The sequence below is a fragment of the Candoia aspera genome, chromosome 12, assembly GCF_035149785.1.
Source record: "Candoia aspera isolate rCanAsp1 chromosome 12, rCanAsp1.hap2, whole genome shotgun sequence".
Lineage (NCBI taxonomy): Eukaryota > Metazoa > Chordata > Lepidosauria > Squamata > Boidae > Candoia > Candoia aspera.
In genome coordinates this window covers 4,832,876-4,860,626 of record NC_086164.1, presented here as the reverse complement: position 1 = coordinate 4,860,626, position 27,751 = coordinate 4,832,876, and the positions used below count along the sequence as shown (strand labels likewise).

Below are 27,751 nucleotides of genomic sequence, written 5' to 3'. Positions count from 1 at the left end.
GGACAGCTGAGTGAGGAATGCCTATCATGGACCTCTCCCGCCCTGATTTGGGGAGAGGGATAAACCTCACCGAATCCACAGGAGTGACACTCCCCCCCCCCCCACCTGTAACTTGCAGGAAAGAAGTGGGGAAAAAAAAGTGTTTGATTTTTATTTCATATGAATTAAGCCAGTCTTTTTTTTTAAAAATGAGAATTTTCACCAGTTTACACTTTTCCCCAAACAACATTAAATTCTCTACAAATCAGTATGCAGCATTGCCTTGGCGCTGGCAACATAAATCGGTGAGATGCAGGTAATGAAAAAGGCAAAGGCATTTTAGAGCGCTTTAGCTTACCCTCCCCGCAAACAGCTGCGATTGTAGTGTTTTACTTTGTAAAAACAAGCAAGTCTCATTTCATTCACCCCAGTCAAAAAGAAACAGGTATTTCTTGTGGATTTACAACCAGCACAAAGTTTGAGGGTAGCAAGGAAAAAATGAGATGTTTTATAACTTGCAAGCAAAGAAATGACAGTTGTATTTGAGTCTGCATAGCTGTTCAGTTTTCTACTCTACCATTTAACACAGAATGATGGGATACGTGTGAGTTTCTTGTAATTCAAGTTATGCATTTCATTTCTCCAACTTGCTTCCCTTTAGCAAAGTACCCATCTATAGGTGCAATACAATGTAGAAGACAAAAGCATCAGCAAAGAATGAAATTTAGAGGACAAACATCATGTGGAAAATGAAAATAAACCATGCACAGCTAGCTGAAATTACTAAGTACTTTAGTCTATCCCTGAAGAAATAGTGCAAATTTCTTAGTATACAATTTATTCTATTAATGTGTTTTCTCTTATACTGAAAATATACTATTCTTAAAATATTCCAATGTCCTCTAAAACTAAGAAATTTATAATATTTTGGAGTCTGCCTTTAAACTTTAGAATCATAATATTTACACTTTACAGAAAAGACTTCCATATCCTTAATTTACACATTTATCCTATAATTTCTCTTCCGCCTTATATTTTGCAGATCAAAACTTACACATAAAGTAGTTTACAAACGGTACCCACCCCAATATTTTTAAAATAAATCATGTTAGCTACAAACAGTCCTCACAAATCCTATGTTTCAGTTGTTCTGAACTGACCAAATACCGCTTTAAAAGTTTATATCCTAAGCAAAATATGTATTAAAAGATCAAGTTACAAGGGTTGTGCTGATTTTACAAGTGCTTGTAAGTTACACTTTAAAAAGATTCCTGAAAGGAACAAATTATAAAATTTGACAGAAGACCAACACGATGACCAAGGAAAAAAAAAAACCCTGCAAGTTTTACATGTAGGGATTGGGCAACCTAGCGCACTCCAGATGTTCAACACAATCTGATGCTGCTAGCAGTGTTATCTGGGGCTAATAGCAATCAAAGTGCAAAACATCAGGAGGAATATTCCAAGTTGTTTACCCCTGATTTAAATCTCTTCAGTGCACTAACTTTCTGCAAATTGTTTGAATGTATTTGAGGAAAGACTAATCAGTTACAGAATGTCACTCACACACAGATACACACATACAGACACACACAGACACAAACCTCCCTTCATCTCAAAAAATTAAATGTTAATCTGCTCTGAAGATAAGGCTGTTGCTTAACAGGCACACATTTTCAGGTAATTTCAGTTACTGGTAGCTTGCTGTTGCTAATGCAGTCATCTTAATGCATTAAAAGTGGCATTTTGTCTGAAAGAAACGGTGATTCACATCGTCATTGTTCCTCAAGACCAAGTGTCTTGCAGCCAGTCTGTCTTTAATTCTCCTCTCCAAGGGCCAGGCAAACGGATGATTCAGAAGGTTCATGCTGACATCGATGGCACTTTGCACGGAGATGCATCTAGGCCCGAGCAAGGTAACAGCCTGGAGATGGAAGATGATGCTACTCAAAAAAGTGGTGATTAGTACTGAAAGCGCTAGCTAAACACATTTTGGATGCTCCAAGGTAAAAAACAACTGTTTAGAATAGTCGAATAGCATGTTCCCAGGCAAAAGGTTTCAAAAGGCACATAAATCAATTTTAAAAAGCCCCCTTGTGTCCAAATCCTCTCCAAAGGGACAAGCGTTTCAGGAAGAAGCTCCAAATAAGGCAGTTTTCCTCTTGTCCCACGCATCTCAATGAGCACCACTTGGTTACGAGAGGGCTCAGAGAGAGGAGCGAAAACCCCTCTTGCGCCTTCAAAAGTGAGTTTGCACATGTGACATCATCTGTGAGGAGGAGGAGGAGGAGGAGGAATTGGACAATTTGGGATTGCTTGTGATCTGCAGTTCTTCCAGCCGCCTCATGTAATCGTCACGCAGTGCCAGAAGTTCCATGTAACGCTGCTCCACTGGGTTTGTCTGCTGAACAAAGGGAAGGTGTTTTAAAACAGTTTGGCCACCTACGAGACCGCCCAGTAGATATTGACTCCCCCCCCCCCACTCCCAAGTATTAGTCATTCTACGAATTTTGACAATAAACAAATGTATGGCGGCCATAAATCAGAATACAGAGAATGTGAGTTTGTGGCGAACAAGCTACTGATTCCTGCTGTAATTTCACCTCTGCTTTGTTTTCAGTAGCATCACTGGCTGAATAAACCAGGATGGTTTGACGGCCGCTAAACCCAGAATTCTGGTTTGCAGTGTCCCTTGCAAGGCAAGCAAACAAGGATGCAACGAAGTGGGGATTATGTGGAACGAACCACCTCTGAGTCATACTAGACGGAAGAGCCAACAGTGGAGGAATTACAGCTTGCATTTATTACTGTGTTAAATTTCTCAAAGCAAGAGACCTGGCCACACCTCTTTGCTTTCCAGTCCCTTAAACTAGAGTCTCTCCAGCTTGCCTGTCCCCTCCCACCACGAAGGAGAAACATAAAGGTGGCAAAGAATCCACCAGCCCTAAAATACTGAATGTTCTTAGTTCAAACGTTATGGGTTGTTTGTAATTTTTGTATGGCCTGCGCCTAAGTATTATGCCACGTTCTCCCCAGCAAACTAGTTTGCTGCTGTGCATCTTTCAAACGGGCTCCTGCTCAGTCACACAAAAACTTCCAAACCAAGATATCAGCAGATGCATTCAGAATGCGGCCGGCCTTTCCTCCAGATGCTGGAGCGCTGGAAACGGCATCAAAGGCACGCTGCAGGAAAGCAACAGCTGAACCTTTGTTCCAGTGGCCTTCTCAAAAGCTGCACTTGTCAAACACAGAGGCTCTTTTCTCCTTTAGCTCCGGGCTCTTCTGCCAAGCCTCGGGGATAAGAAACGCCACGCACGGACCGTCTTTTTCCGCCAGGCAGATCCGCTTTCAAAAGCCGTTGCCCATTGATCCACAAAAACACGGGAAGAAGAACCTTAAGGAAACCCTGGGCTTCAATACTGAACTAGAAAATGGGATTACTTGTCTTCCGCTACAATTCTCTACCTCTCTGATGTTTGTGACGGCTGCAGCCTGGACGGTGGAAAACCAACTTGTGGGGTTTAAACCTCTGATGTACTAAGAAAGATACACTCTCTCATGCCCAGCGTTAAGGCTCTACGGATAAATTCCATTTTTAGCGTCAATGCGGCTTCCCTTTATCGGGGTGAGAAACTGGTCATTGTTGCATTCCAACGTTATTCCATGAAAATGTATTATTGTATTCATTATTATGTTTGTGTGTTCAGCTGTTTGCCTGTCTTTTAATTTGTTGATGTGTTTTCCCTGGGGGTGGGTGGATATTTTTAGTTTAGTATGGCTCTTTTTGTACAACAGCTTAGGTTTCTTTGTTAATTATTGCTATTCACCTGATACACAATATTACAAACGAATAACTAAGATATTTAAAGAAAGGTTAATGCTTTTAACGTGTAATAAGAATATATTTCTGTAAGAGTGGAACATCTTACTGCTGCATAAACTCACGTATATACTCACCCATCCGCAGATAAGCCGACTCTCATATTTTTAACCAAAATACTACGGTTAAAATGCACCACCCGCGGATAAACCAACCCGCATTTTTCATGTATTTTGGTTAAAAATATGAGAGTGAGCTTATCCATTTACCCACGGGTATATCCGGGTACTTTTAAAAAGTATTACTGTGTATGTGAAAGGTGAAAGGTCCCCTGTGCAAGCATCGAGTCATGCCTGACCCTTTGGGGGGATGCTGCTTTTGCGACGTTTTCTTGGCAGACTATAGAGCGGGGTGGTTTGCCATCGCCTTCCCCAGTCATCTCCTTCGCCAGCAAGCTGGGCCCTCATTTCACCGACCTCGGAAGGATGGAGGGCTGAGTCGACCTGAGCCGGCCGCCCGAGAGAGAATCCAGCTCCCGCTGGGATCGACGAGGCTCTATTACTGTGTATACTTGCAGATAAGCCCATCCGCGGATATGCCAAGCCAAGTTTTTGTGGGTGCATTTTGGCACCTAAAATTCTCGGGTTAGCCGCGAGTATATACGGTATGTGGAACCCTGTTCTGAGAAGGATAGAAAGGCACGACTGAAGACCAGAGAATCTGTTTTTGTGCAAATGTCTCAGAAAATACAAGCTGAGATTGTGATCCTTGGAATTGTTGCCAGGCAGAATGGAGAACAGTGGAGGAGGCAGACGGATGATGTGACTCAGAATACAACAGCTTCGTAATTCTATGTTTGGTTAAAAAAGAGATTATAGATCTACGCCGTCTTAGCTTTAAAGGTAAGGAATTTTACCTGCTGCCTAATCCGCGGGTTCCACCGAATGTAGTAATTAACCCAAAGCTCCAAGTGGCGCATGCTTGCGACTGGGTAAAGTGTGCGGTTCAATTCTTTAGTGTAAAAGGGGTTGGTATATTTTGATCTTGCACTGTTGATCAAGGACCACAGAGATGACGTCTTCTCGCTCAGTTTCTGCAAACAGGAACCAGTTTCAGCACTAGCTGTGACTGCGTGACGTACCCAGGCCGCACACACGGCTCACATAATTTATTTATTTATTATTCAAATTTATATCACCGCCCATCTCCCCCCAAAAGGGGGACTCTGGGCGGTTCACAATGAAATCCGTAATTAAAACCATAAAAATATAATTACGATTAACAACAGCCAGTATAAATAAAAATAAAATAAATACAGAATCCAAGAAGTGGAGGTGTCATTCTTGGGGAGGGCTCTATGATACTAGCCAACCCCAGGAGGAACCATTGCCTCTCCCACCCAGTGATTGTCTTCTATAAGTCATTGGAGAATAGATACATTTGGCCTGAAAAGCATATTCGAAACCATCTCTTCAGATTCACACCACCTTAGTTGTAACTGCGTGTGAATCAGCAACCAAATTCTTCTAGGATGCGTGCAAACAGAATAAGAAACTTACACCCAAAGCAGCCACCTTACGTGGCATTTATGGCTCCTACCGCTGTTCTGTCACCTGTTTCCTATCACCCAATGCTGCTCCTAGATCCAGGCATGCAGGCAAACTGCACAGCTCTCATGTTACGTCGTCAATATACCGACTCACCTCTTTCTCTCTTACTGAGTCACAGCTGTACAGAAATGTACCGAACCGGCAGCTGTACAAATGATCCAGAATAGTAATCAAAAATTGTTCATTGAATTCGAAAGCCGTTGGAAACTAGAGAGAAACAGACAAAGGTTTAGGGTAAGATACAAAGCCTATGGTAATCCAGACAGCAGCTTTAAGTAGAATAGAGTCCAAATTATTTGACGTTCATGTTACTTCTGGTTTCCAAGTTATTTTCAAAGCTGCTTCAAAGTTGTACCCCGCTGCCCTCTACTAGACAAATGTATACCAGCTTCTAGCTCCTTGTATGTTATCTGGGCAGCTTACAACAAAGAATTTACAACAAACAAATTACAATAAAGCCAATTAAATCTCCACCCTCTTCCAGGAACGTAGCTTACTTGCTTAGACATTTGCCACACGCAGTCAATGAACTGGAGGAAGATGGGCGACCTATCAGCATCAGCGTGATTTTTGTCTCCGTGACCAATTCTCTGAGGTGAAAAAGAAAAGGAGAATCAGAGCAGCTCTAATTAAATGAGTTAGCTTAGCTTAGCTTTAGAAGTAGCAGGTGCTTTCACAGAATTTTGTGAACATGCTTACTTCCCTTACACAGAATGAAGTAAAGGGGGAAAAAAAGAAAACCTAAATTAGACTGCACCAGCAGGAGCTTCTGAAAGGTGCATCACGCTTTCTAACTGAAGTGGTTTAAAAACCTGTCTGCAGTACACGTTACTTTTGGAAGCTTGTAGTGTACGGAAACAATCTTAAAACGTAAGCAGCAGCAGTACAGAGGTACCATTTTTCAGGCGATACACAATACACCCAGGGGAAAACAACTTCAAAAGGTTCTATAACGTGTCCCATTATGAAAACATACCAACGCAACAGACACATGAGTATATGACTTGGTCTGCGACCGAACCCAGCTTTTTAAGCATCCAAGCAATTTTGGCATTATCAGGCTATTGACAAACTACATTTAAGTACAAGCTGCTGACTCACAATGAAATGCCGGAGCGCGTAAGGCAGGCCTCTGTGCTAACTATGCGGACAATGGTCTTGCTGTATATTGGTTCTAATGGGATTTAAGGGGAAGTAACTTAGCCAGGATCATTATTTTGGCTCCCACCGATGCAAACTTATGTCCGAAGCTTATCCACTCCTTTTGCACCAAGACTTCGAAGCCCACAATGGTCCGGTAGTAGCTGTCCAACATCAGCATGGCCAGAGAGGTGAGCTGCGCTGTGCGGTCCCAGCCATCACTGCAGTGCACCAAGACAGAGCTCTTTCCAGAAGACACTTTGTCAGCTACTTGAATGGCACCTGTTAAAACCAGCTGCCAAGGAAGAAGAAAATGAAACTGAGAGGGGTGGGGAGAAGTCTCCCACCCTGCTATTTTAATTCAAGATCGTGGACCCCAAGCCCAAGGCAGCAGACTGCGGTAAACAAACATCAAACATCCTCTGCCTCAGCTGTACCTTGATATGTTCGAGCCAGTGGGTGGACTCCAAGCTGGATAACCAGTGAGATTCCTCTACGTGAGGATAGACGATATCTTTCAGTTTTTTCAAAGATTCTCGCATGACGTGAATGTTATGGATATCTAGGAAGACGAGCTCAGCATTGGGATAGGCATCCTCACTTTCATATCCACCACCAGTCGCCTTGGATTAAGAGGAAGTGAGCGTTTAATTTCCTTTGCACAACCATCGCAATCATTATATATTCCCACCACAACCGGTAGGCTTGTAAAAATACCGAGGAGTTACGTAATATCATTGCCTAAGCACGGGAAAAACATCCATCAGTTCTGATTAGAATACATTTGTTGGACACAATGGATCAATCAGTACAGAACTTTGTTTTCTACAGTTATTTGAGTGACTCTAGGCAACTTAAAATAGCTACGTTAAAAGCACTGAAACATCCATATTCAAAAGTTCCTACAAGAGGACGTTACTAGAAAGACATTTCCTTCTATCTTGAGAAAAACGGACTTTCTAAGACAGGACGTGTGATGAAAAATAAGCATTTCTCCAGTGAGTACTGATCTAATCACAGCCTCAGGGTCCTCTAATCCCACTGCAGAATCTAGGTTCTCCTACTAAAATATTTTTAAGTTTAAATGTCAATGCTAAGATTGTTATTTTCCTTTGCCATAAACACTTAACGCAGGATAAATGGCATTACAAGAAAACAGAGTCTTCGTAATCTTCATCGGCAGTCTAGCTGCTAAAACTGTTCCATGTCTGGGACCGGAGAATACAAGGCAAGAAGTACATAGTCTTATGGAGTTACAAAAACTCTAAGCAGAACTTTCAGGTCATTTTCCAAATCAGACTTAAATCAGCCGAGTGCTTCTGCCTATCAACATGATACAGAACATTGCAGCACAGAAGCTGATATAAGCTGCCTCTCTGGAGCAAAGTGAGACAGTTAATTTTAGCTATGGAAGGGACTGAGTAATCCTAGGGTGTGGCTTGAGAAACAACAAAGCAAGGGGAATAGACAGGAGGAAAGGAATGCAGCCTCTAGACTTCTCATAAACAACAGAAAAAAATTCTGCATTTTTCCCCATTTAAGGTTATAAGCAGTGAACTTTTCCCCACTGTTTCCAGAGTTTAAGTCAAGATTACTTTCTACTTTTTAAAGCAAGCTTTTACAAAGAGGTTAGTTTCTAGGCCCAATCTTGGATACTGTAAACAATACACATAGAACACAACACATACACACACCCAAGTATACTTTTTAAGTCAAATTTTCCCTGTGAATCCATTTATTCCCTGAAAATGGGCAGCAATGGTTTGCTTCAGCAGTCATCCACCTCTTAAAATAATTAGGCAACTGAAAGCCTTTATCCTCCATGATAAGCAAGCATTTAGGAATGGGGAGGGAGCTGCACTAGCCAACTATTTTTGGGATGATCTTCTGGTGACTTTATTGAAAGTTTAGTCACTTGGAGTTTACTGTTAATGTTAACAGGGTGGAACTATTTAAAATCTAGAAATATGCATAGCTCATCCTCTGACTCCAGAGCTTTAAATCTTGTTAGCAGGAAGTTGCATTCTTCCCACAAGCCAGCCTTCCAGCAGATTCTGTGGCTGTGACACATTGATAGCAATTTGGTCAACCACTATGACTGTGCAGAATAGAAGTGCCCCTTGCCCGTCAAAAATCCAGAAAGCATTCTGAACTACTAGCAACTTCTCCAGTTAGTGCTTTCCAAATCTGGGGATCTCTGGATGTATTTAGAATGACAACTTTAAGAATACTGAGCCAGAATAGTCTTTGACTCAGTGTACCTGGAGATTCCCAGAAAACAGGGAAGAGGACCAAAACTCAGTTAGCAACATCAGTAAAAAGGGCTTAACTCTTAACAGGAAGATGAAGAGAACATCTGCTTACCTTATTAGCCACAGCATTTACATTGGGCCTTGCATCGTAGATCGTCAGTTTTGAGAGCTGGCCATTTGTTTCCCTTATGATTTCCAGATACCTTTCGTCGTCTTTATTTCTTTTGCCGCTCATACCCACAAGCGGCTGGCTGGAGCGCGTGATGACAGCTTGGGTCTCCGGATGGATCCACGACAACACCTAATGGATATTCCGTCAATGCCCGACTGCTTCCCACAATGTTTTCAGTGGAATTTTCGTTGGCAGCGGCTTAGCTTAAGATTTAGACCCAAGTCCTAAATAACCCCTTTATTTGATCACAGTCATTCACAGCACGTGTGAAATATCTAAAGGCTTGCAAATGCATTGTCAGGACCAAACTTTGCTGAAGAATTTGCATGGTAGAGGATGTGCCACAGCGAGACCGTAATATTTTAAAAAGGCAGCTGAGTGGAACTTGGGAGGTTAATGCTTATTAATAGTGCTTATTATTATAAGGTAGAATCAAAATAGGCAAGGACACCCAGATAAAATACTGCAATGGGCAAAACTTTTCTTCAGAAAAGAGCTGTTTCAACAAGGAGATTAACTCTAAGTGCATAATTTCTTGTTTTCCAATTGTGGAGTCCTTGGTGCTCTCTGAGCTTGGTGGTTGGCTTGCAAACATTTCATGACCTGACTCGGTAACATCATCAGTGCTGGTGAGGGTGGGGTTTGCTCCCTGTTTATATATGGTAGCTAATCAAAGCACTACCAAGGAGAAAACCACAGCAACACTGGCAGTGAACTGGTGCCTTTTCACCAAGGACTCCAAGGACGCTTTCTTTTTTTCTCCATCCATCCATCCAATTTCTCCCCACCCATCTCCTCCCATCAGGGGACTCTGGGCTGTTTACAATAATCAATTAAAACAACCATCATAAAATATACAGTATAAAATTACAATAATAAATAATATAAATAAGAGTAAAGATAAAAAGCCCAAGTGGCAAAAGAATCTAAAGCAGTCCAAGTGTGGGAGGAGAGGTCTACAGCAGCCATCTCCACGTAGATCTATTCCCCTCTCCACCCCAAGCGAGGCAGCAGAACCAGGTCTTCAGACTCCTCCAAAAGGCCAGGAGCGATGGGGCCTGCCTCACCTCCAGGGGCAGCATGTTCCACAGGGCGGGCGCCACCGCAGAGAAGGCCCTCTTCCTGCACCCCGCCAGACGGAGTCCTCTTACAGACGGGGTCCGCAGCGTGCCCTCTCTGCACGATCGGGTGGGACGGACCGATGTGATGGGGAAGAGGCGGTCCTGAGCTACAGATTTTACTATCTGAGATACAGATCCTACTATCCTGAGCTACGGATATTCTCTTCTATTGCTTCCGATCCTAGGCACTGACAGAGCTCCAAAATAATCCTTGACAAAGTTCTGAGGGGCCAAATGGACGATAGCATTAAAATTCCCCTTAGCAATTAGTTACTAGTTAATAGGACAGTTAGCTGAAAGAGAGAATAAAATTCCCCATTTTGATGTGCTATATGAAAGTTCATTCCCTCTGCAGAATACTCAAAACACGTTTAACCACAGAGACCAATTTTCATAGCTTAAGGCACTTACTGGTATCCGACATCGGGATCTAAAAGCAGAAACCTTCTTGAGATCCTCGTCTGTGGCGTTATACGGCACAACCAGGAGGGATGGATACGTGTCACACAGCGCATAGTGTTCATTGAGAAACGTTACCCTCCACTGAACGTTAGGCAGACGCTGAGAGAGAATCAAGATGGTATTTGTATGCCATCTTGTCGTATCAACAATATGACAATAAGCAAAGAGGAACAATCTGTGCATTATCATGGCCACAGGGTGGCAATAACCCACCAATTTACCACAGGTATCTCTACTAGTGAGGACCTAGAGTAACAGATGTGAGGCTTAAGGACGCACATAAGACGAAGTGCCACGGAACGATTCCTTGCTGTTTTTATTCATTTTATTATGAGCCTTCTTGGCAACACAAGAATGCTTTTCTGATTAGCTGCTTTGGAATACATACAGGAGTGTCTGACATTCATTCTCGAAAAAACATAAAGAAACTCTTCTCTACAGGAAAAAAAAATAAAAGCTCGCCCAAAGCAGTACTAAAATTAGCGATGGAAAGTAAATAAGGGGAATCACCTAAGTCTTACTCTACAACATGGGTGAAGAACATGGGTGGAAAGTCAGATGTTGCGGATGGAGGATAGCTGTTGAATTTATTACCATTTGTGTTAAGTTTTAAGAAGGGATTATAACCTCTCCTCTCTTTAGACTTGTCTTTGCTGCTGGTACCAATCAATAAACCAATCTGTGCTTCGATGAAGGTGTGCTGGTTTCCGTTTTAAATGAACTCAAAAATTGTCCTACCCAGGCCTGCAATTCCCAGGCTCCCTTAGCATCAATTCTGCTGGCTGGGGCGGGTGGGAATTGTAGCTCAGCAACATCTGGCAAGCCAATATCCTCCTTTCGTATTTTAAATATTTATTACACATTTAAGAATAAATGACATTGAAGAAGCTTCCATGCTCAAATGGTATAGCTAATTCCTCAGATAAGATGACCTTGCAGGATTCTAACAAAGTTCTATTCTGAAATTTCTCCTTCGTGCTAGATGGGATGACTAAAACGAATTAACACCCATTTCTTTATGTGTAAGAACCAGCATATTCGCTTATCTGAATTGTCCCTTTTCTTCAAACCTGAATCAGTAAAGCTCAAACAACACAGATGACTGGGTGAGTCCAGATCCATCTTTTCTCAGGAAAAAAAAAATAATAGGAAGTACAAATCCAGATATGTTCTACTTTTAAATATTAAAAATCTGTAGTGGGAAAATACTACTAGGCTTTCAAATCCTTCAATATAGAGGAGAGAAACAAATTCTGTGGTGCCATACCTTATGAAGAAGTCTGAAAAACTCAAAAACTTCACACACTTTTTGCAATATCTTGGCTAATCATAATAAACTAGGGATTTCGGATTCATTTTTTCCCCCACACACCAACATGGCTATTATGCTTTTTATATACTTGTAAATAGGTTTGTTTTTTTCAACGTGTGAGCTGTGTCACAGTAGATGCTACTTTACTTCAACACATGCTGTTTAATCCAGGGCATGCCACTTTGAAATGTCTTATATAGAACTCATCCTTAACACATGCACCAATTCCACAGTAGAACTGGTTTTAACCCACTGGGAAATTAAAGGAAGAAACAAAACTGGCCACAAGTATGAGGCATGATCATTATGAATCAACAGTTTCTTTACCCTCCATAAGACAGTGCAAGGTAAAAACAAAGAATGTAATACAGAAAGTATTGCATTTTATAAAAATCTGTTCTAGGTGAAGCATGTATATCTACCTACTTATCTATCCATGTATCCATCCCATTTCTCTTGCCCGGCTTTGTCTGGCTCATATCTTAAAAACAAGAAGAGCATGCTCCCTATTTTCTGTTCATTTAGTTCAATTTGGCCACAGAATAGAAAGAAAAATATATAAAGAAAACCTGAAAAATGAGGGTAAAGGAATGCAAAGGAGAAGAAAAAACTAAGCTTACTTGTCTTCTGTATTCAACCATAGGATTATAAACCAGCCAACCATTTTCAGCAAACTTCTCTTCGTTTACAAATGCAAAAAAAGGCTGAAAGTATAACAAGAAAAATTAGGAAATGGAATTCCAAAAGAAGAAAGTAGATTCAAGATGCCAAACTATCTGCAGTCCCTGCCAAACAGACTGCTTGGCTCACTTTCCTAATTATACAAAAGCCGCTCTTCCAAAATTCAAGGGTTAACCTTCCCATTCCAAACTTGCTTTTATTTTATTCAAGGAAACGTAAAGGCTAAAGAGAGCTTAGCTGTCTCATTAGAGGAGGAGAGATCCTTGTGAGGCTAAAGAATGCCCCCAAACATTGACAATAGCCAAGGCATAAAGCAAACTACCTGCTTTAGGAAGAGAAGCCATCCTTTGCTTGAGAAAGAGGCCTGAACTCCACTGTTAACTTTGAACTAGTACAGACTTAGCACACCCTAACAAATCAGGAAAAAATGCCGTATTTCCATTATCTGCCAAGCTTATCCTTGCCATTTTTAAACCGTTTTCAGTTTATGCACACACGACTCAGTTTGACACTCTGGTCAGAAGTCTTGGCTAAGGAACAAATTTTCCTGTCACTTGTGAACTGGGTAAATATAACTAATATTTTGGTGGGTGGGAGAAAAAGGAGCAGGACTGGCACAATGGGAGAGCACATCTGGTATCATGCTCCAATCCTGAACTTTTCTGCTGTTTGAGCTGAACCAAGGGAGCATTGGCACCTATAACTCTGGCTGCATCTACTCTGAAAAGTCTCTGTCTTTTACAGGTAGTCCTCGTTTAGCAACTGTCTCATTTAGCGACTGTTTGCAGTTACAGCAGTGATGAAAAAATAACTTTACAACCAAACCTCAAATTTACAACCTCTGCAGGTCTGTAAAGCAAAGGAAAGCTGAAGTAAGATCATAAGCACAGTCAGTTTCACTTAGCGCCCGGGTTGCCAGTCCCAATTGTGGTTGCTAAATGAGGACTGCCTGTAGTTAGAAATATCATTAAAAAATGAATGCACTGATTTTCTACTGGAAAGGGGGCTAGAAGGCATTCTCTTTACTTTTAAAAAATTATCGTATTAATGAACCCACTCTGTTCAAATTCCCAGCATTTACATGGGTTTGGGATTTGTGTCAAAATTGGCAAATAAGGATGAAAAGTGAGTCAAATTGAAATATGTTTTAGGAACATAAGAAGGATCTGCCGCTTCTGAAAGGTAAGAAGTTAAAATATGGCAATACAAAATAACACAGCATTCAGAAACTGTTTCTGATATAAACAAAACACAATTAAAAAAACTAAGTGAAGATTACTCTAGGGAAGCAGCATACATAAATAAAATAAAGCAGTCAAGAAGACAGCTTTACCATCAAAGGACCAGCAAACGGATCCATACTCTCAGTAACATTCAAGCAAAAATAAATCCTTCCTCATAAAAATGATGGACGTTATAACAGAAGCAAATCTGCAAAAATATTTTTTGCGTACTTCCTGTAAGAAAAGGACTCTTGCCAATGCCCTCATTGAGGGAAATTATCAAGCTTGCATCTGGCAAATGGATAAACTTGCTGCTAAGTGAATACTGTTAGGGCAGGCAGCAAAACTGAAGTCGAATACGTAAATGGTTCTCAAATTTGCTTTTCTACATTTTAAGCAAAAAGAACCCCCAACCACAAAATAAATTCGAAAGAGCTTACCAAGTTATGTGACTGTGGAAAAGCATATTTTGTCAGGAGCTCAAATATATCTCTTCTGCTATGGCCTTCCTGTTTCAGTGCAAAGCGTAAATTCCTCATATCCTACAATTTAAAACATACCATACAATTTTTTAAAAGGAATTTCTGCAGTCAAGGATTAATGTTATGTAATTTGCTCTAGCAGCTTTCTGAACTGAAAGGTAAGGCTTTAAGTCAAGGCTGGGCAATGTACAGCCACTTTTCCCCAATATCTACCTGTCCCACTGCAGCCTTTGGTCCTACTAAGAAAATTAGGTGCCACCAAAAGATTGTCCATTTCTCTTTTTAAGCAATCTACTGAACTACAGTAGTAAATGGCATCCATGCATTTACAATGCTGTAAAGTTTCAGTGAAGTGATCTGATTTGAAAGTACTGCAGTTACAGTGAATCATCCTACTGAAGCCGATCCAAGAAGCTGCGTTTTATCGACTGAACTGGAGCTGCTGTGCCACTTAAATCACTTCTCTGGTCCTTTAATGCCTTTATGTGAATGTGCAGCACCTGAACAGAAGTGACCTGCTTTGGGGGGCTAAACGTGGTCAAGGTGGATCAGCCCTACCTTGATGCTTTGGGAGTCGGACATATCACTTCCGAAGCTTTGCTTAAGGGCTGAAATGGATTACATCACCCCTAAAGTTCAAAGGGAAAGGCTGACGTACATTGCTCCAGGTCTTTGGGGCCCATTAAAAAAACTCCATAAATAACTACTGTAAGATGGTATTATCTGAGATTTAGGAATCACAAGATCTTTATTTTCCACTTCTTTAGGATATATTACCTCGCATAACAAAATATCAACGACTTGATGGCTTATTTTTAAGTCTTACCTTACAGGTAATATCTAATCCGTAGGAATTCTCTCCTCTGCTTGAAGCACCTCCCATTTTCTCAATCCTTGAAATAACCCCCAAAGGAACGTCTAATATCACTGTGGGGTCCTGAACAGATAAAAGGTAAAAATCAAATTAAAGACCGCTCTTTGAGTGAGATGGGCAGGGACTAAATCTGAAAAACAAACAAGCAAATAAAGCAGAGGATTCCCAACAGACTGCACTTCCGTACTGTTTGGCATAAAATATATTTGTATCTTAAAAGCTACCACATAATCGGATGGATGTTATCAGATGAAAACAGAACAAGAGCCTTAATGGGCCAATGAGGCAGAAAGTATCAGTATAAAATAGCCCTCCACACACAACATTTAATAAAAATCTCACCGGCTAAATTGCTACCTATTGCGACTAAAACTGACCCACAAAGCCAACTTGCCAAAAGCAGATGCTTTATCTGAAGCCCCGTCCCTTCCCATCTCATCTCTTGTCTGTTTCTTCTGCTCACATTCATGCACCTCAATGAAATGGGAACGAAAACATTAATTCTGCAGGGGCAGCGCATACACCCATACAAAATGGAAGATTAATGTGATGAAAATATAAATGGCATATTGTGAGTCCAAACTCTTCAGAAAAGTAACACTTCTTTCCTGTGTAAAAATCCCAGGACATTTCAAGAGACCTGACCTTTAAAAAATATATAATTTAAATTCTGCCCTGCATCTCAGCTAGGATTCTGTCGTCAAAGGAGGACACAGGGAGGGGAATACAGCTTTCAGAATTCAAGAAAACAGGGTGGGTGGGTGATTCCTTCTCACCCATCCCAGCTGTTATCTATAGGATTTCTCACTGAAATCCTATGAAAAGCTATACATGGTCAGGATTGTTGTGTCAAGTAGGGGCAGCGCTAGCTACTCACGGAGGATGCCACGAAGATCACACTATAAATTAATGAAATAATTAATGTCATTTTTCAACTTCTCCAAACCATTCTGGTACTCCTTTACAAACAAGCAGTGGTGACCACCCTCCCTTAGCTCACTTTGCAACTAAATCATCAACCCAAAAACACTGAGAAAATGCTAAGAGGGAAAAGAAAAGAACATTTAAAGCTGCTGCTTTTGAACTTTTGCGATTTGTAAAAAAAGTTCTGCTTTTTTTTCTTCCTTGTGGCTGTCACTGCCTGCTTCAATGAACCCGCCCAAACGGATCACGTGCAGTTTTGGAAAAATCAACTGTGGTGCTTCCTGCCGTTTTTTTCAACAGGAAGGTGAAAAAGGTAGTCAGCATCCTAAAACAAACTTAGCACAATTAACTGCCAACCTAAAAAATTGTGAGAAACCCACCCCCGTTTCCTACCCCTGGTCAAGCGAGTGAAGCCAGCCAGCCCACTTTGCATCACTGGGTCACCCACTAGGGTACAGGCAGAACCTCCTTCAAGCTGATCTTGACCTTTGATGACCCCACGGACACATCCGTGTGGTTTCCTTGGCATGGTTTGCGATTGTTTTCGTCTGGGTTTTTTTCTTTTCAATGTTCAATTCTAGCTGACCACCTGGATATTTCTAAGTGGTCTTCCATCCAAGTCCTGGGCAGGTCCAAACTTGCTTAGCTTCTGAGCCTGGCTGCTTGACCTGTTACCCATGCTCTGTGTAGCTCCCAAGGGCCCCTTGGGCTAGACAATAAATCTGATTATTCCATTGTTTGTTTTGGTCAGGAGACTGCACAGAGCTCTGACTCAAAGCTCCAGGGATAGCATTAGGCTAAAGCATCGGTCCCCAGAGCCGTTAATCTCCTTAGGAATCCTTATGCACTGGTGGGCAAGTACTGACACATGTCCAAAGCCCTGGACTGAAAAGAAGATTTCAGTTTAAAAGCATCTGCGGCAGATACAGAGAACCTTGTTTTCCATTCTGTTGCCATGCTAACTAACTAGCCAAGGTCCAAGGAAGAAAACACGCCACCAATTCACACTCCCTCCAGGTCTCCTGGGGACAAATCCATAATAATTCTGGATCTGGCGGCAGCAGGTCTCAGCCATCTCACCAACTGCAAATACCATTCAGCCAAGGTCAGCCTGGCAGAGAAGTTGCCAGTTGCCTCCATCACACAACAGGCCGGTAGAGATTGCTTACCGATTCCACGCTTCTCAAGTAGAGCCTGTAGTTTGTGATGTACACTCTCCCTTTAACAGGACCATTGAAGGGACACATGTAAATGACTTCTTTGTCTGTGGAAGAAACAGCAGCTCCACATTTAAAAGACGGCAGTGTAATCAAGGCATAACTAAGCAAAAAACGAAACTGAAAAAGGCAAAGATTAGTGGAGAACCCTGAAGTGGAAAACTACCACTAATGGAGGCTCTTCTGTGATGCAACCGTGGCCACAAAGCTTAGCTCCGATAACCTTTTTACGGTTGGAAAGACAGGTACACAAACGTTTTAAAAAATATATTATCAAACTTCACGTCATTACAAAAGCACAGCAGAACATTCCGAATTTACCTTTCAAAATCTAAAAAGTCACAGATCTCTAGACAGCATTTACTAGCAAAGGATGTATGGGAATGCTCAAATGCTGTTGTGGGAGATAAAATGAAGTTGTCCTTTTGTTGGAGAAGGCCATGTGATACCTCTAAATTTTATGGGAAAGACATAACTGTAGTCACGGATGTATCCCTGGCCAAATGAAAAGGATTTTGTGAGAGTCTGAGGGAAGCATAACCTTTTGCGCTACAAAGCGAAGCATCAAAGAGGTAAGACACTCTTGAACTGTGCTGCTCTCATTCCATACTGACTCTATGAGTACGCCCCCAAAACACGACAAATGCATTTACTGAAGAGCACGCTGAGTTTTTATTTCTTACATGTACCAGAGGACTAAAATATTCAAGAATGCTATCCTTCAGACAGCCCACAGCCCACTTTATTCTTCTTCTTGCACAATGGACTTGGGTTTGGGAGCAATGATTACACACTGTGGAATCTGTTTTTACCTGTGACTCTCGTTTCCCCTGGCAGGCGAGGAATTTCTTCATTGCGTTCCCAGTTAGTTCCATCTTTCATAGGCTGAGAGAGAAATAACAAGATCAACGTAGAGACTTCTGTTGTCGGTAAGATCCTGTATGTATAACTTGCATACAATTCTGACAGCAATTCTTCATGTTCCCATCTATTCTCTGAAGCAGCAGCATGATCTCCCCTGTTAGATCATGGTAGCAAAACACCAGAAAGAGTCCTGCAGTCCTTTTTTATGACTAACAAATTTTATTAAAAAGCATAAGCTGCCACTCACGAAATCTTATGCCTTTTAATAAAATGTGTTAGCTGGAAAGCTGGAAAAGGTTCTACCAGACTCTTCCTGGTTTCCATCTACTCTTTGTGACTTAAGTCTTAAGAAATATGCAACTTAACAAAACGAAAGCGGCTGAAAACAATCAAAATTCTTAAGCAAAGAACTGCTGTAATGCTAAGGGAGGAAAGGGGAACTGTTAGATGGTTTGCGGATGCATTCAGCATTTCTTTTTCTGAGGCAAGAAATGCTTTGATGAAATAAATATTATGCACATGGGCGGGGATTCCTAGGTTCCCCAACCCCCCGAGCTTGGGGGAAAGTTCTATTTTCTCTACGTTTTCAAACTATATTAAATCTATTTTTTTCCTGTGCTTCAGATCTCAAAAAAAGTGAGAAACCATACTGCTAATTTTCAGAAAGTGACTGGGGAAGGCCTCGGTGTTGCGAAAAACACTTTAAGGACCCGACGTGGCACTCAAGTTGTGGACCGTTCAACCCTGTGGAGACGGCTTCCAGAAACATTTGAGACACTTAATAATTAAATATATAATTCAAAAGAAGCCCAGGAAGATACTCACTCTTTTAATTGAGGCACTCTCCAAGGAGTTTGAGTTGCATCTAGGTGCTGATGAAGAGGCCATGCTGGAGAACAGGGGGGAGGTTCTGCTGAGAAAGCAGGCACAGGAGACATCAAATCAAATCAAATCTTTATTATTATAGACCAGCAAAGAGGAGACATCAATTTTAGTTGGACTACACACATTAACAATTTCAAATGGGGTGGGGGGAGTTATTTTTGCAACCTTTTCTAGGTGGGTGGACGGCTGACGAAAAAGATGGTTTCAACAGCTGCCGCCACTTTATGTCCCAAATACATTGCATGTCCTTCTCCTAAAAGTTACTTGGAAAATTAAATTTTTAGTTTCAATAATAGCGTTACCCAGGCCAGTGCAAAAGGGAAGCCGAGCAAGTTTCCATTAGGGGGAAAGTGGGTTAAAAAGAAACTAGTTTCTTTTTAAAAAAAGAAGTCTGTTTTCAGCACCAAAACATTTTACAGAATTAAGTGCTCCCTGCAAAAAGAAGAGAGACAGAAACTACAGAACTCAGTTGGAAGGGTGGCAACTCAACCTACATGGCCTCACACTCTCCCCCCACTCCCCCAAGGCTGAATTTGCACAGGATCTTGGGAATGTCACTCCCCAAATTCACATGATTTAATATGAAAACAATGGAATCTCACAAGACCCGGCAGTCAGGAAGTCCCATATGCAGGCAGACCCAAAGAGTTCAGGCCTAATTCTAATCCAGGGGGCCTGTCAGTTCTGGGGGCAGACAATCCAAGGCCAAGCTGCATGTTGCAGAAAGAAAATGGGAACTCGTCAGCCAGATGAAAGCTTTTAAGGATCCAAGGGTTTCTCCAAAGCTTCCTAAGAGAGACCAGTGGCCAATTCACCTCCAAAGAAGTCTGCCCTTTTTATAGCCAGTTTTGCCCGCAAACCCCGAGGACTGCACTTGTACCACCTGTTCTTCAGGAACGGGCCAGGATTTCATGGTCATGCATCCAAATCAGCACTCAAGGAGCCTCAATGTTCCTGGTCCACCTTGCCTTGCTGTGTTTCCTTTGTGGTGAGGGGAAAAATAGGAGGTCGCTGTGCGCGAGATCATCCCTCCGATCCACCAGAGAAGACAGGGGAATGGTAGGCAGGCGCCACAGCGCCTGGGTTTCAGCAAGAGGAGGCAGATCTGAAGAGGCAGGACTTCCTGTCAACTGCCCTACACTCCCGAAGAAATCCTGCAATATTGTTTTCACGCGATTTCCCAAGGAGCAGCTGAGCCAGAAATTAATATGCTCAACTGCAGAAACACCCTCCAACATTAAACGCACCATGGGGATACTGATCCCGAACTGGTACAGTCCGAGAGGTCCTTAGCGCAAGGGAATTGCAGACATTGCAACGTAAAGGATTATATTAATTCAGGGATTAGCTTCTGAAAGAAAAATGTAGATGCTGTCAAAGCATTCTGGAATATAAAATAGCTCTTCAAGCACATGACAGTTGCACTGCCACTGATGGCAAACAATGTGTACGATGAGACCTCTTTATTGGCTTGGCAACAGCGAGCCCTTCACGTGAACACTGGCCCATCTTTTTAGGATGAGTGCACGGTTATGCCTCTGAAAAACAATTCTCTCTGGGACTGATCCAGAAGCCGAACAACTTGAGGTATAAAATCAAACAGTACAGATAGTCATCAACTTACAACCATTTGTTTAGTGACTGTCTGAAGTTACGATGGCACTGAGAAAAGTGACTTGTGACTGGTCCTCACACTTACGACGGTCGCAGCATCCGTGTGGTCACAAGATCAAAATTCAGGTGCTTGGCAACCGGCATGTATTTACAGTGGTTGCAGTGTAAATGGAGTCATGTGATCACCATTTGCGATCTTCCAAGCTAGCTTCTGACAAGCAAGTCAATGGAGGAAGCTGGATTCGCTTAACAGCCACGGCAAAAAAGTTTGTAAAACTGGGTGTAATGAGCACCTTGCTTAGTGGCAGAAGTTCCAGTCCCAACTGTGGTCGTAAGTCAAGGACTACCTATATATGCAATGTATCAGGAATGGTTCCAGCCCCTAACTCTCCGCGTGAACATCTTATGGAGAACATTATAACCATGCACAATGCAGAGATCTCAAAGAGCCCAAAGCAGGTAGACAGATGCTTCTTTCAGCTTGAGAGGCTCTGTGGCTGTTCCCTGAAAACCAGCTCTCCCCTGAGATCAACTTCTTCAACAGCAGATTTGCCAGGTTGGAACAATTTCAGGAAAAACTGCAAATACGTCACGGCCATCTATTTTAATAACGTTCTGATTACTGCAGCCTTATTTCATTTCTGTTTTTTTCTCAGCTGTTCACTATAAAGCGAAATTGAAATGAAAAAACCAACACAAAAGAGGGAAGAACAACAACTCTCTTCAAAGTCATGTTCTCCTACAGCTAACCTCTTTTTTGGGGGGGGTGGATAAAGGGTATTAGAAAAATTTGGAATTGCTGCTGTGTCATGTCATTCTGTAATTTCTGGAATAACACCTGTTTAGGCTTTAATAATAAGACGTGGCTTACTTGGAGATTCGTATATACCTTGTACCAGTGTTTCTCAACCTTGGCAGCTTGAAGATGTGTGGACTTCAACTCCCAGAATTCCCCAGCAGCCATGCTAGCTGGGGAATTCTGGGGATTGAAGTCCACACATCTTCAAGCTGCCAAGGTGCTGCTTCCAGACCACCTTTTAGGAATCAGACAGTGGCAGTGTTCCTTCCACACTAAAGTTTCCTGCTCCCACCACTATTTTTAGATGCAAAGCAAAGTCCTCTTCTAAGGCACACACTTAGTAAGTTTCTGGCTCTGAGAAACAAATGCTATGTTCAAAGATTTGCCTATAGCTGAGCCTACATTAAGCGTATGTGGAGTGAGATCAGTGATGACTCTTGAGTTAATTATAGTAGGAAAGTTAACCGCTGCAGGCTGGCTTGTCTTGAAGTGGGTAGAATAAAAACATGTCAAATAAATAAATAAAGTTGCAAGATGGTGTTACTGGATGCTTTTTCACACAGCCTTTGCAGCAGCTCCTACTTCAGTGCTTAAAAGGAAGACGTTCTTTCCGGTAACTTGAGCATTATCCTACAAACGAGACGGCATTGATTAAAGACTATCCAATAAAAAGGGGAAGGAAAGCCCTTGCATGTCCAGAAAATGTTCTCTTTCAAAGAGAAAACTAAGATATATACAGTCAACTGTAATCCACAATGAAAACAAAACGGGACTTTTCTGTCCATGCAATCCTAAAAGCTAGTGCCCGAAATTTCCACCAGAAGTTGAATGTGAGTAACAAATTAGTAAATCCTTTTCTGATTTTGATAATTGCCATCAAAAACTGCCTGGTCAAATAAATAAAAAAATGATTGAGCGAGTCTATTTTATCTCCCCCAAACAGCATTTTAGCAACTCCAACTGATTGCCTGTCCCTTCCTGCATTCTCTACCAGTTGTTTAAAACACTGCTACGTTTTTCATCCTGCCATTTTTTTAGGATATCAAGTTACCTCCACCAAGAAACAAAACACTCTAGAGTAAAAACAGAAGAAGCTGAAGCTACCACACTGGACTGCGTAATTATGTGTTAGTAAACTTCACTCTGAAAACTAAGAATAATGCTTGTTTTGGCTTGTCTTGCAGATGTGGAGACTACAGTAACAATAGAATATATTTATATTATACTACAGAAGTACAGTATAAATATAGCAAATATAATATAGCATATATTAATATATAATATATAATATATAGTGTATATGTATATAGCATATAGCATAATAGTATAAATATAGTACCGAAATATAGTATAAATATAGGCTTTTCTTGCAGATATGGAGACTATAGTACCAACAGAAGAGAATGTATTAAATTATACTACAGTATTCCAACAATATAGACACATGGCCCTGTATGAAGAGTCACATACCCACACAGATGGAATCTAGTCAGCTGTGTGTAACATTCATGCTACCTTCATATCTCCTTGGATGCGGAAGTCCTCTTGGGATTGTTAATATAAATACTATAGGAATATTATAGGATATTATATAATAGAATAGGATATATAATTCTAAATCAAAGGGATGCGGTGGCGCTGTGGGTTGAACCACTGAGCTGCTGAGCTTCCCGATCGGAAGGTCGGTGGTTCGAATCCGTGTGGCGGAGTGAGCTCCCGTTGCTAGTCCCAGCTCCTGCCAACCTAGCAGTTCGAAAACATGCCAATGTGAGTAGATTAATAGGCACCACTTCGGCGGGCAGGTAACGGCGTTCCGTTCAGTCATGCTGGCCACATGACCATGGAGGAAGTGTCTTCGGACAAACGCCGGCTCTTCGGCTTTGAAACGGAGATGAGCACCACCCCCTAGAGTCGGACACGACTGGACTTAATGTCAAGGGAAACCTTTACCTTTACCTATAATTCTAAATGTAGCTATATGGATTTCACCATAGTACACAAGATAGCAAACAAACCAACAACACCGTGAATCATTCCAACACCATGGCATTCGTAACAGTTGGAGCTTGCTCTCCCTACACAGCTTAATTTCCAACGTTGAATCACTCAGAAACACAATCTTACAACAGTTCTCCTCACCATTTCCCAAAGGAAGCCCAGAATGACCCAACACACCCACATCATGGGTCACACAATTTGATTTTTCTGGTTATCTCCCCTTTTGTTGTTGCTGCTGCTGTTGTTTTTGAGGGGGAAAGTTGCACAAATTCCCAAGCCAAGGTAAAATGTACGGATGCAGCCTTAGGCTTCTTGGCTTATCTTTATGGAAGGTGTGAGGAGGAATAACCACATGAATATGGATGCAATCAACACCCTTACTGATACTAATGGAAGTATACAAGAAAAATGTCATGCAAAAGCCTAGTAATTGAGGATCCTTTTGGCACAGATTTTATGGCAGTATTAAATTACACTCTTATCACACTGAGGCAAACCCAAGAACAAACTGGGCCGAGCAGAGCAGAAACTCCACATATGGATCCAAATTACAGTCTACAGTAGTAGATCCATTCATATAAATGAAACTTTAGCCTGCATCCAACCCAATGTGTGCAAGTTCAGGACTGCAATTCATCAAGAATTAGACTGCAACTGCTCAACTGAGCACCTTTACTTGACCCAACTCCAGACAGGGAAAAAGAAACATGTGAAGCAACCCTTGTGCATTATGGAAGATGAATAGGTAGCTTACAGGGCAGACTTTCAAGAAATAAGAGCCCCAAAGTCACACCACTGCAAAATTTATGTTTTAAGAGTTTTAATGTTGCATGTCTTTTAAATTTGTCATTCCTTATCATATCCCATCCCAAGACCAATCTATAAACTAAATGAGTCCATCCCAAGACCAATCTATAAACTAAATGAGTTTTAATAGGAATAAAAGCAGGGGTTGGGAAATGATCACCTTGCATTAGATCAGTGTTTCTTAACACTTTTTTCTCTAGGGACCACTTCCTCCTTTTTAAAATGGAGGGTCCCAAAAGAGCTTTTATTGGTATGGTTTATATTTATCATCAATATTTACCACATGAAAAATTAAAATTGATGCATTCACTGCCACTACCGCTTCTCACAATTGTTTGATGAGATTTTAATGCTGTATTATTTTTCAACATAGGCTAGCAAATCATTCTGATTTCGTGGACCACTGAGAGGGTCCTGTGGGACCCCCAGGGTCTTCGGACCACTTTAAGAAATTAGAACCGCATAGATGGCTCTTCTTTTCTCTTTGAAACTGTCTGGAGCAGTACTGAAATGTTTTCTACAGGGTGGGAAAGACTACCTAGAGAAGCCAAACTACCTATGTGAAATTGCTGGCCCAAAACGGAGGATTTCTATCAAATTGGGGCAGGAAGGAGGCCAAAGAAGTGAGGAATATAGCTTAGCAAACATAATTCTCCCATCCATTATCGCTAACTCCAACGTGGTCTATGAAGGCACCTGTAGAAGCTGTACCTCAGCCAGGAAGCAAAAATTATTGACTATCAGTGTTAATATTAATCTGCAGAAGCCAAGATGGAAGTTGCACGGAGGGACCAAGTCAAACTTTGCTATTGGAAGAATGGCCACAGCTAAGATGGCCCTGGCAGAACAGCAAAAAAAACATCACCCTGGTGTGCAAATGTGGGTACAAAGAGCAGCTGTTATTCAAAGCAGCCGGTGCACTGTTTTCATTGCAAGATGTGGCCAAGTTTTGCACGCATGCATGAGACAGAGAGAAGCAGCTTAAGGTCCGGGGAGATTCTGGCCTGACTGTAGGAGAGCAAGTGAGTGAGCTGGGTCTGAGAGCCCCAGAACGGGCCTGCAAAGGGAGAGGGGAGAATGGAGGAGGGCCATTAGAAAGACGCTCAGCCTGCTGAGCGAGGTGGGGGCGGGAACCATTGCATTGCAGGGTGCCCGGAAGCAGCAGGTGCAGAGATGGGTGGCTGTGGGGGAGGCGGCCCAGCCTTCACCCGTGCAGGGCCATCTGCAAAGCGTGAAATGGCTTTGTGAGATTCAAGATCTTAAAGGGACTCTCCCATGGGTTTAGTTATATTTATCTTTTCATAGTTTTTTTAAAGGTTTATTTTAGTTGCTCTGTTTTGTTGTATGCTGCCCACAGTCACACTGGGGAGATGGGTGGCTATATAAATTAGATAGATAGATAGACAGACAGACAGACAGACAGTCAGTCAGTCAAGTCAGTCAGTCAGTCAGATAGGCAGACAGACACATGATAGACAGACAGACATGATGGATGGATGGATGGATGGGTAGGTGGGTGGGTGGGTGGGTGTCAGGCTGGGAAGGGCTCCCTCCTGACCCCGGGGGAGGGGGCTCAGGCCTCCTTTTCCAAACTGGGGGGGCAGGTGGGCAGTGCCCAGCCCAGAAATGCCCCCCCCCGCTCCCCTGGCAAAGCAGGGTCCCCAACCCCACGGGGTGGGAGATCTGGGAGGGGCTCGGCTCTTCCAGCAGACCATCATCCTGCTCCTGGGCCCGGGGGCCACGGGGGGGAGGCTGGGTCCTGAAAAAGTGGGGGGGGGGAGAACAGGTTATTCTATGGAGCGTTCTTCAACTTTCCTCCCTTCCCCCTTTCGAACACGACGGAGGAGGACCCCCAAAGAGCTTTCGGTTTTGCCCGGAAGCCCAGTTCCAAGGGATACGCCATCTGGCCAGGCGGAGGACTCGGCGGGAACCCCCGCAGCCCGCCACCCCCCGCGCACCCCGCTTCTTGACCCTGCCTTTGGACAGCTAGCGCCTCAGGGGAGGCCGAGCGCGCCCCGCCCGCACGGGCTGGCTTTCTCCTCGCGGGGGGGGCAGCCGCCGCGGCCACGCTTTGTCTGTGGAGGCTCCCCCGTCCCCAAAACCCCACCCGCCCGGCGGCTCCTCCGCCTCTCCCGGGAGGGAGGCCCGGGGTGGGCCGAGCCCCGGGCGACCTCCCCGCCCGCCCACGCACCCATCCATCCATCCATCCACTCACCCGCCGAGCGCCCACTCACCGAGCTGCTCCGCCGGCGCCCGCCCCACCCGCGCCGACCCCCTTCCCCGCCGCCGCGGGCCTCGGTCACGTGACGGCCGCTGACAGGAAGCCGCCGCCGCAGCGAGCGAACGAGCGAGGCAGCGGGCAGCCGGGCGTGGCGCGGGGCGCGTCGGGAGATGGAGTCCTCCGCCGCCCGGAAAGGGGCTCGCCGCCCTGGCGCGGGGCGCGCCGGGAGGCGTAGTTCGCCTCCGCCTTTTCTGCGCGGCGGCTGGGCACGGCGGAGCGGGTTGTGGGAGGATGGGGGTTGAGTCAGGGGCGCCCGATCTGGCGGGGTTGTCTGCAGAGCGCGCGTTGCACCTGCGTCGGCGCCGTCTAGTCACCGCGGTGGCAAATGGGGCCCCGCAGAGACGCCCCCGCCCGCCCCCGAAGGACATCTCTGAAAACAGATTTCCTGGGCGATGCCTCCCGCTCTTGGAAAAATGCGGGAGAGACGGGGGGACGGACGGGGCTTCTGCGTTGCAACCGGCTGTTGCAACGCAACATGGTTAAAACTGACCTGTTTTAACCATGACTTGTAGAATAAGCCACAGTGGGTCTGTTCTCACCTAGTTTATAGCCAAACCTAAACCAAGGGAGGGACGCGGTGGCGCTGTGGGTTAAACCGCTGAGCTGCTGAGCTTGCCCATCAGAGGGTCGGCGGTGAGCTCCCGTTGCTAGTCCCAGCTCCTGCCAACCTGGCAGTTCGAAAACATGCCAATGTGAGTAGATTAATAGGCACCGCTTCGGCGGGCAGGTAACGGCGTTCCGTGTAGTCATGCCGGCCACATGACCACGGAAGTGTCTATGGACACACACCGGCTCTTCGGCTTTGAAACGGAGATGAGCACCGCCCCCTAGAGTAGAACATGACTGGACTTAATGTCAAGGGAAACCTTTACTTTTACCTAAACCAAGGGGGTAGGTTAAGAAGTTAAGTTAAAAAGTTAAGTTAGTTAAGGTGGGGTTGCATGGATCTAGTCACTGATCGACACTGCTTTGCAACTCCAGATTAATTGCATTAAGAAACTTTTCTAAACAAAACGCAGCGCATCTTTCATTCTGTCCCATGCCAAATGGCCAAAAGGTTGGAAATTTTGGGCATTTGGAAGACTCCTTGCAGAGACCTTCCGTGGACACCACAGATGAATACAAATTGCATGGAATTAAAAGAGGCAATCTGCACAAATGAATCATCAGAATTCAGAATTACTGTTAATATTCATCATCATCATATTATTATTATATTTTTATCCTGCCTTTT

General features: G+C 43.3%; 1 protein-coding gene across 5 annotated transcripts; it reads right to left on the bottom strand.

Moving 5' to 3' along the window:
* Positions 1 to 137: 137 nt before the first annotated feature.
* Positions 138 to 26,573, bottom strand: MTM1 (myotubularin 1). Of its 5 annotated transcripts, none has more exons than XM_063313795.1 (15): positions 26,471 to 26,573; positions 18,959 to 19,043; positions 18,082 to 18,154; positions 17,222 to 17,316; positions 15,081 to 15,191; positions 14,213 to 14,314; positions 12,489 to 12,572; positions 10,506 to 10,655; positions 8,914 to 9,102; positions 6,987 to 7,172; positions 6,638 to 6,844; positions 5,907 to 5,999; positions 5,503 to 5,616; positions 4,716 to 4,892; positions 138 to 2,383 (listed from the first exon to the last, which is right to left on the bottom strand). In XM_063313795.1, the coding sequence occupies exons 2-15, from the start codon at positions 19,019 to 19,021 to the stop codon at positions 2,219 to 2,221; spliced, it is 1,809 nt and encodes a 602-aa protein (XP_063169865.1). In that variant the 5' UTR covers positions 19,022 to 19,043; positions 26,471 to 26,573; the 3' UTR covers positions 138 to 2,218. The 5 variants fall into 5 exon arrangements, with proteins under 5 accessions (XP_063169865.1, XP_063169868.1, XP_063169863.1 ...); XM_063313798.1 differs by having other exon boundaries at positions 138 to 2,380; positions 18,959 to 19,046; positions 26,471 to 26,555; XM_063313793.1 differs by having other exon boundaries at positions 18,959 to 19,046; positions 26,471 to 26,554.
* Between the last annotated feature and the right edge of the window lie 1,178 nt (positions 26,574 to 27,751).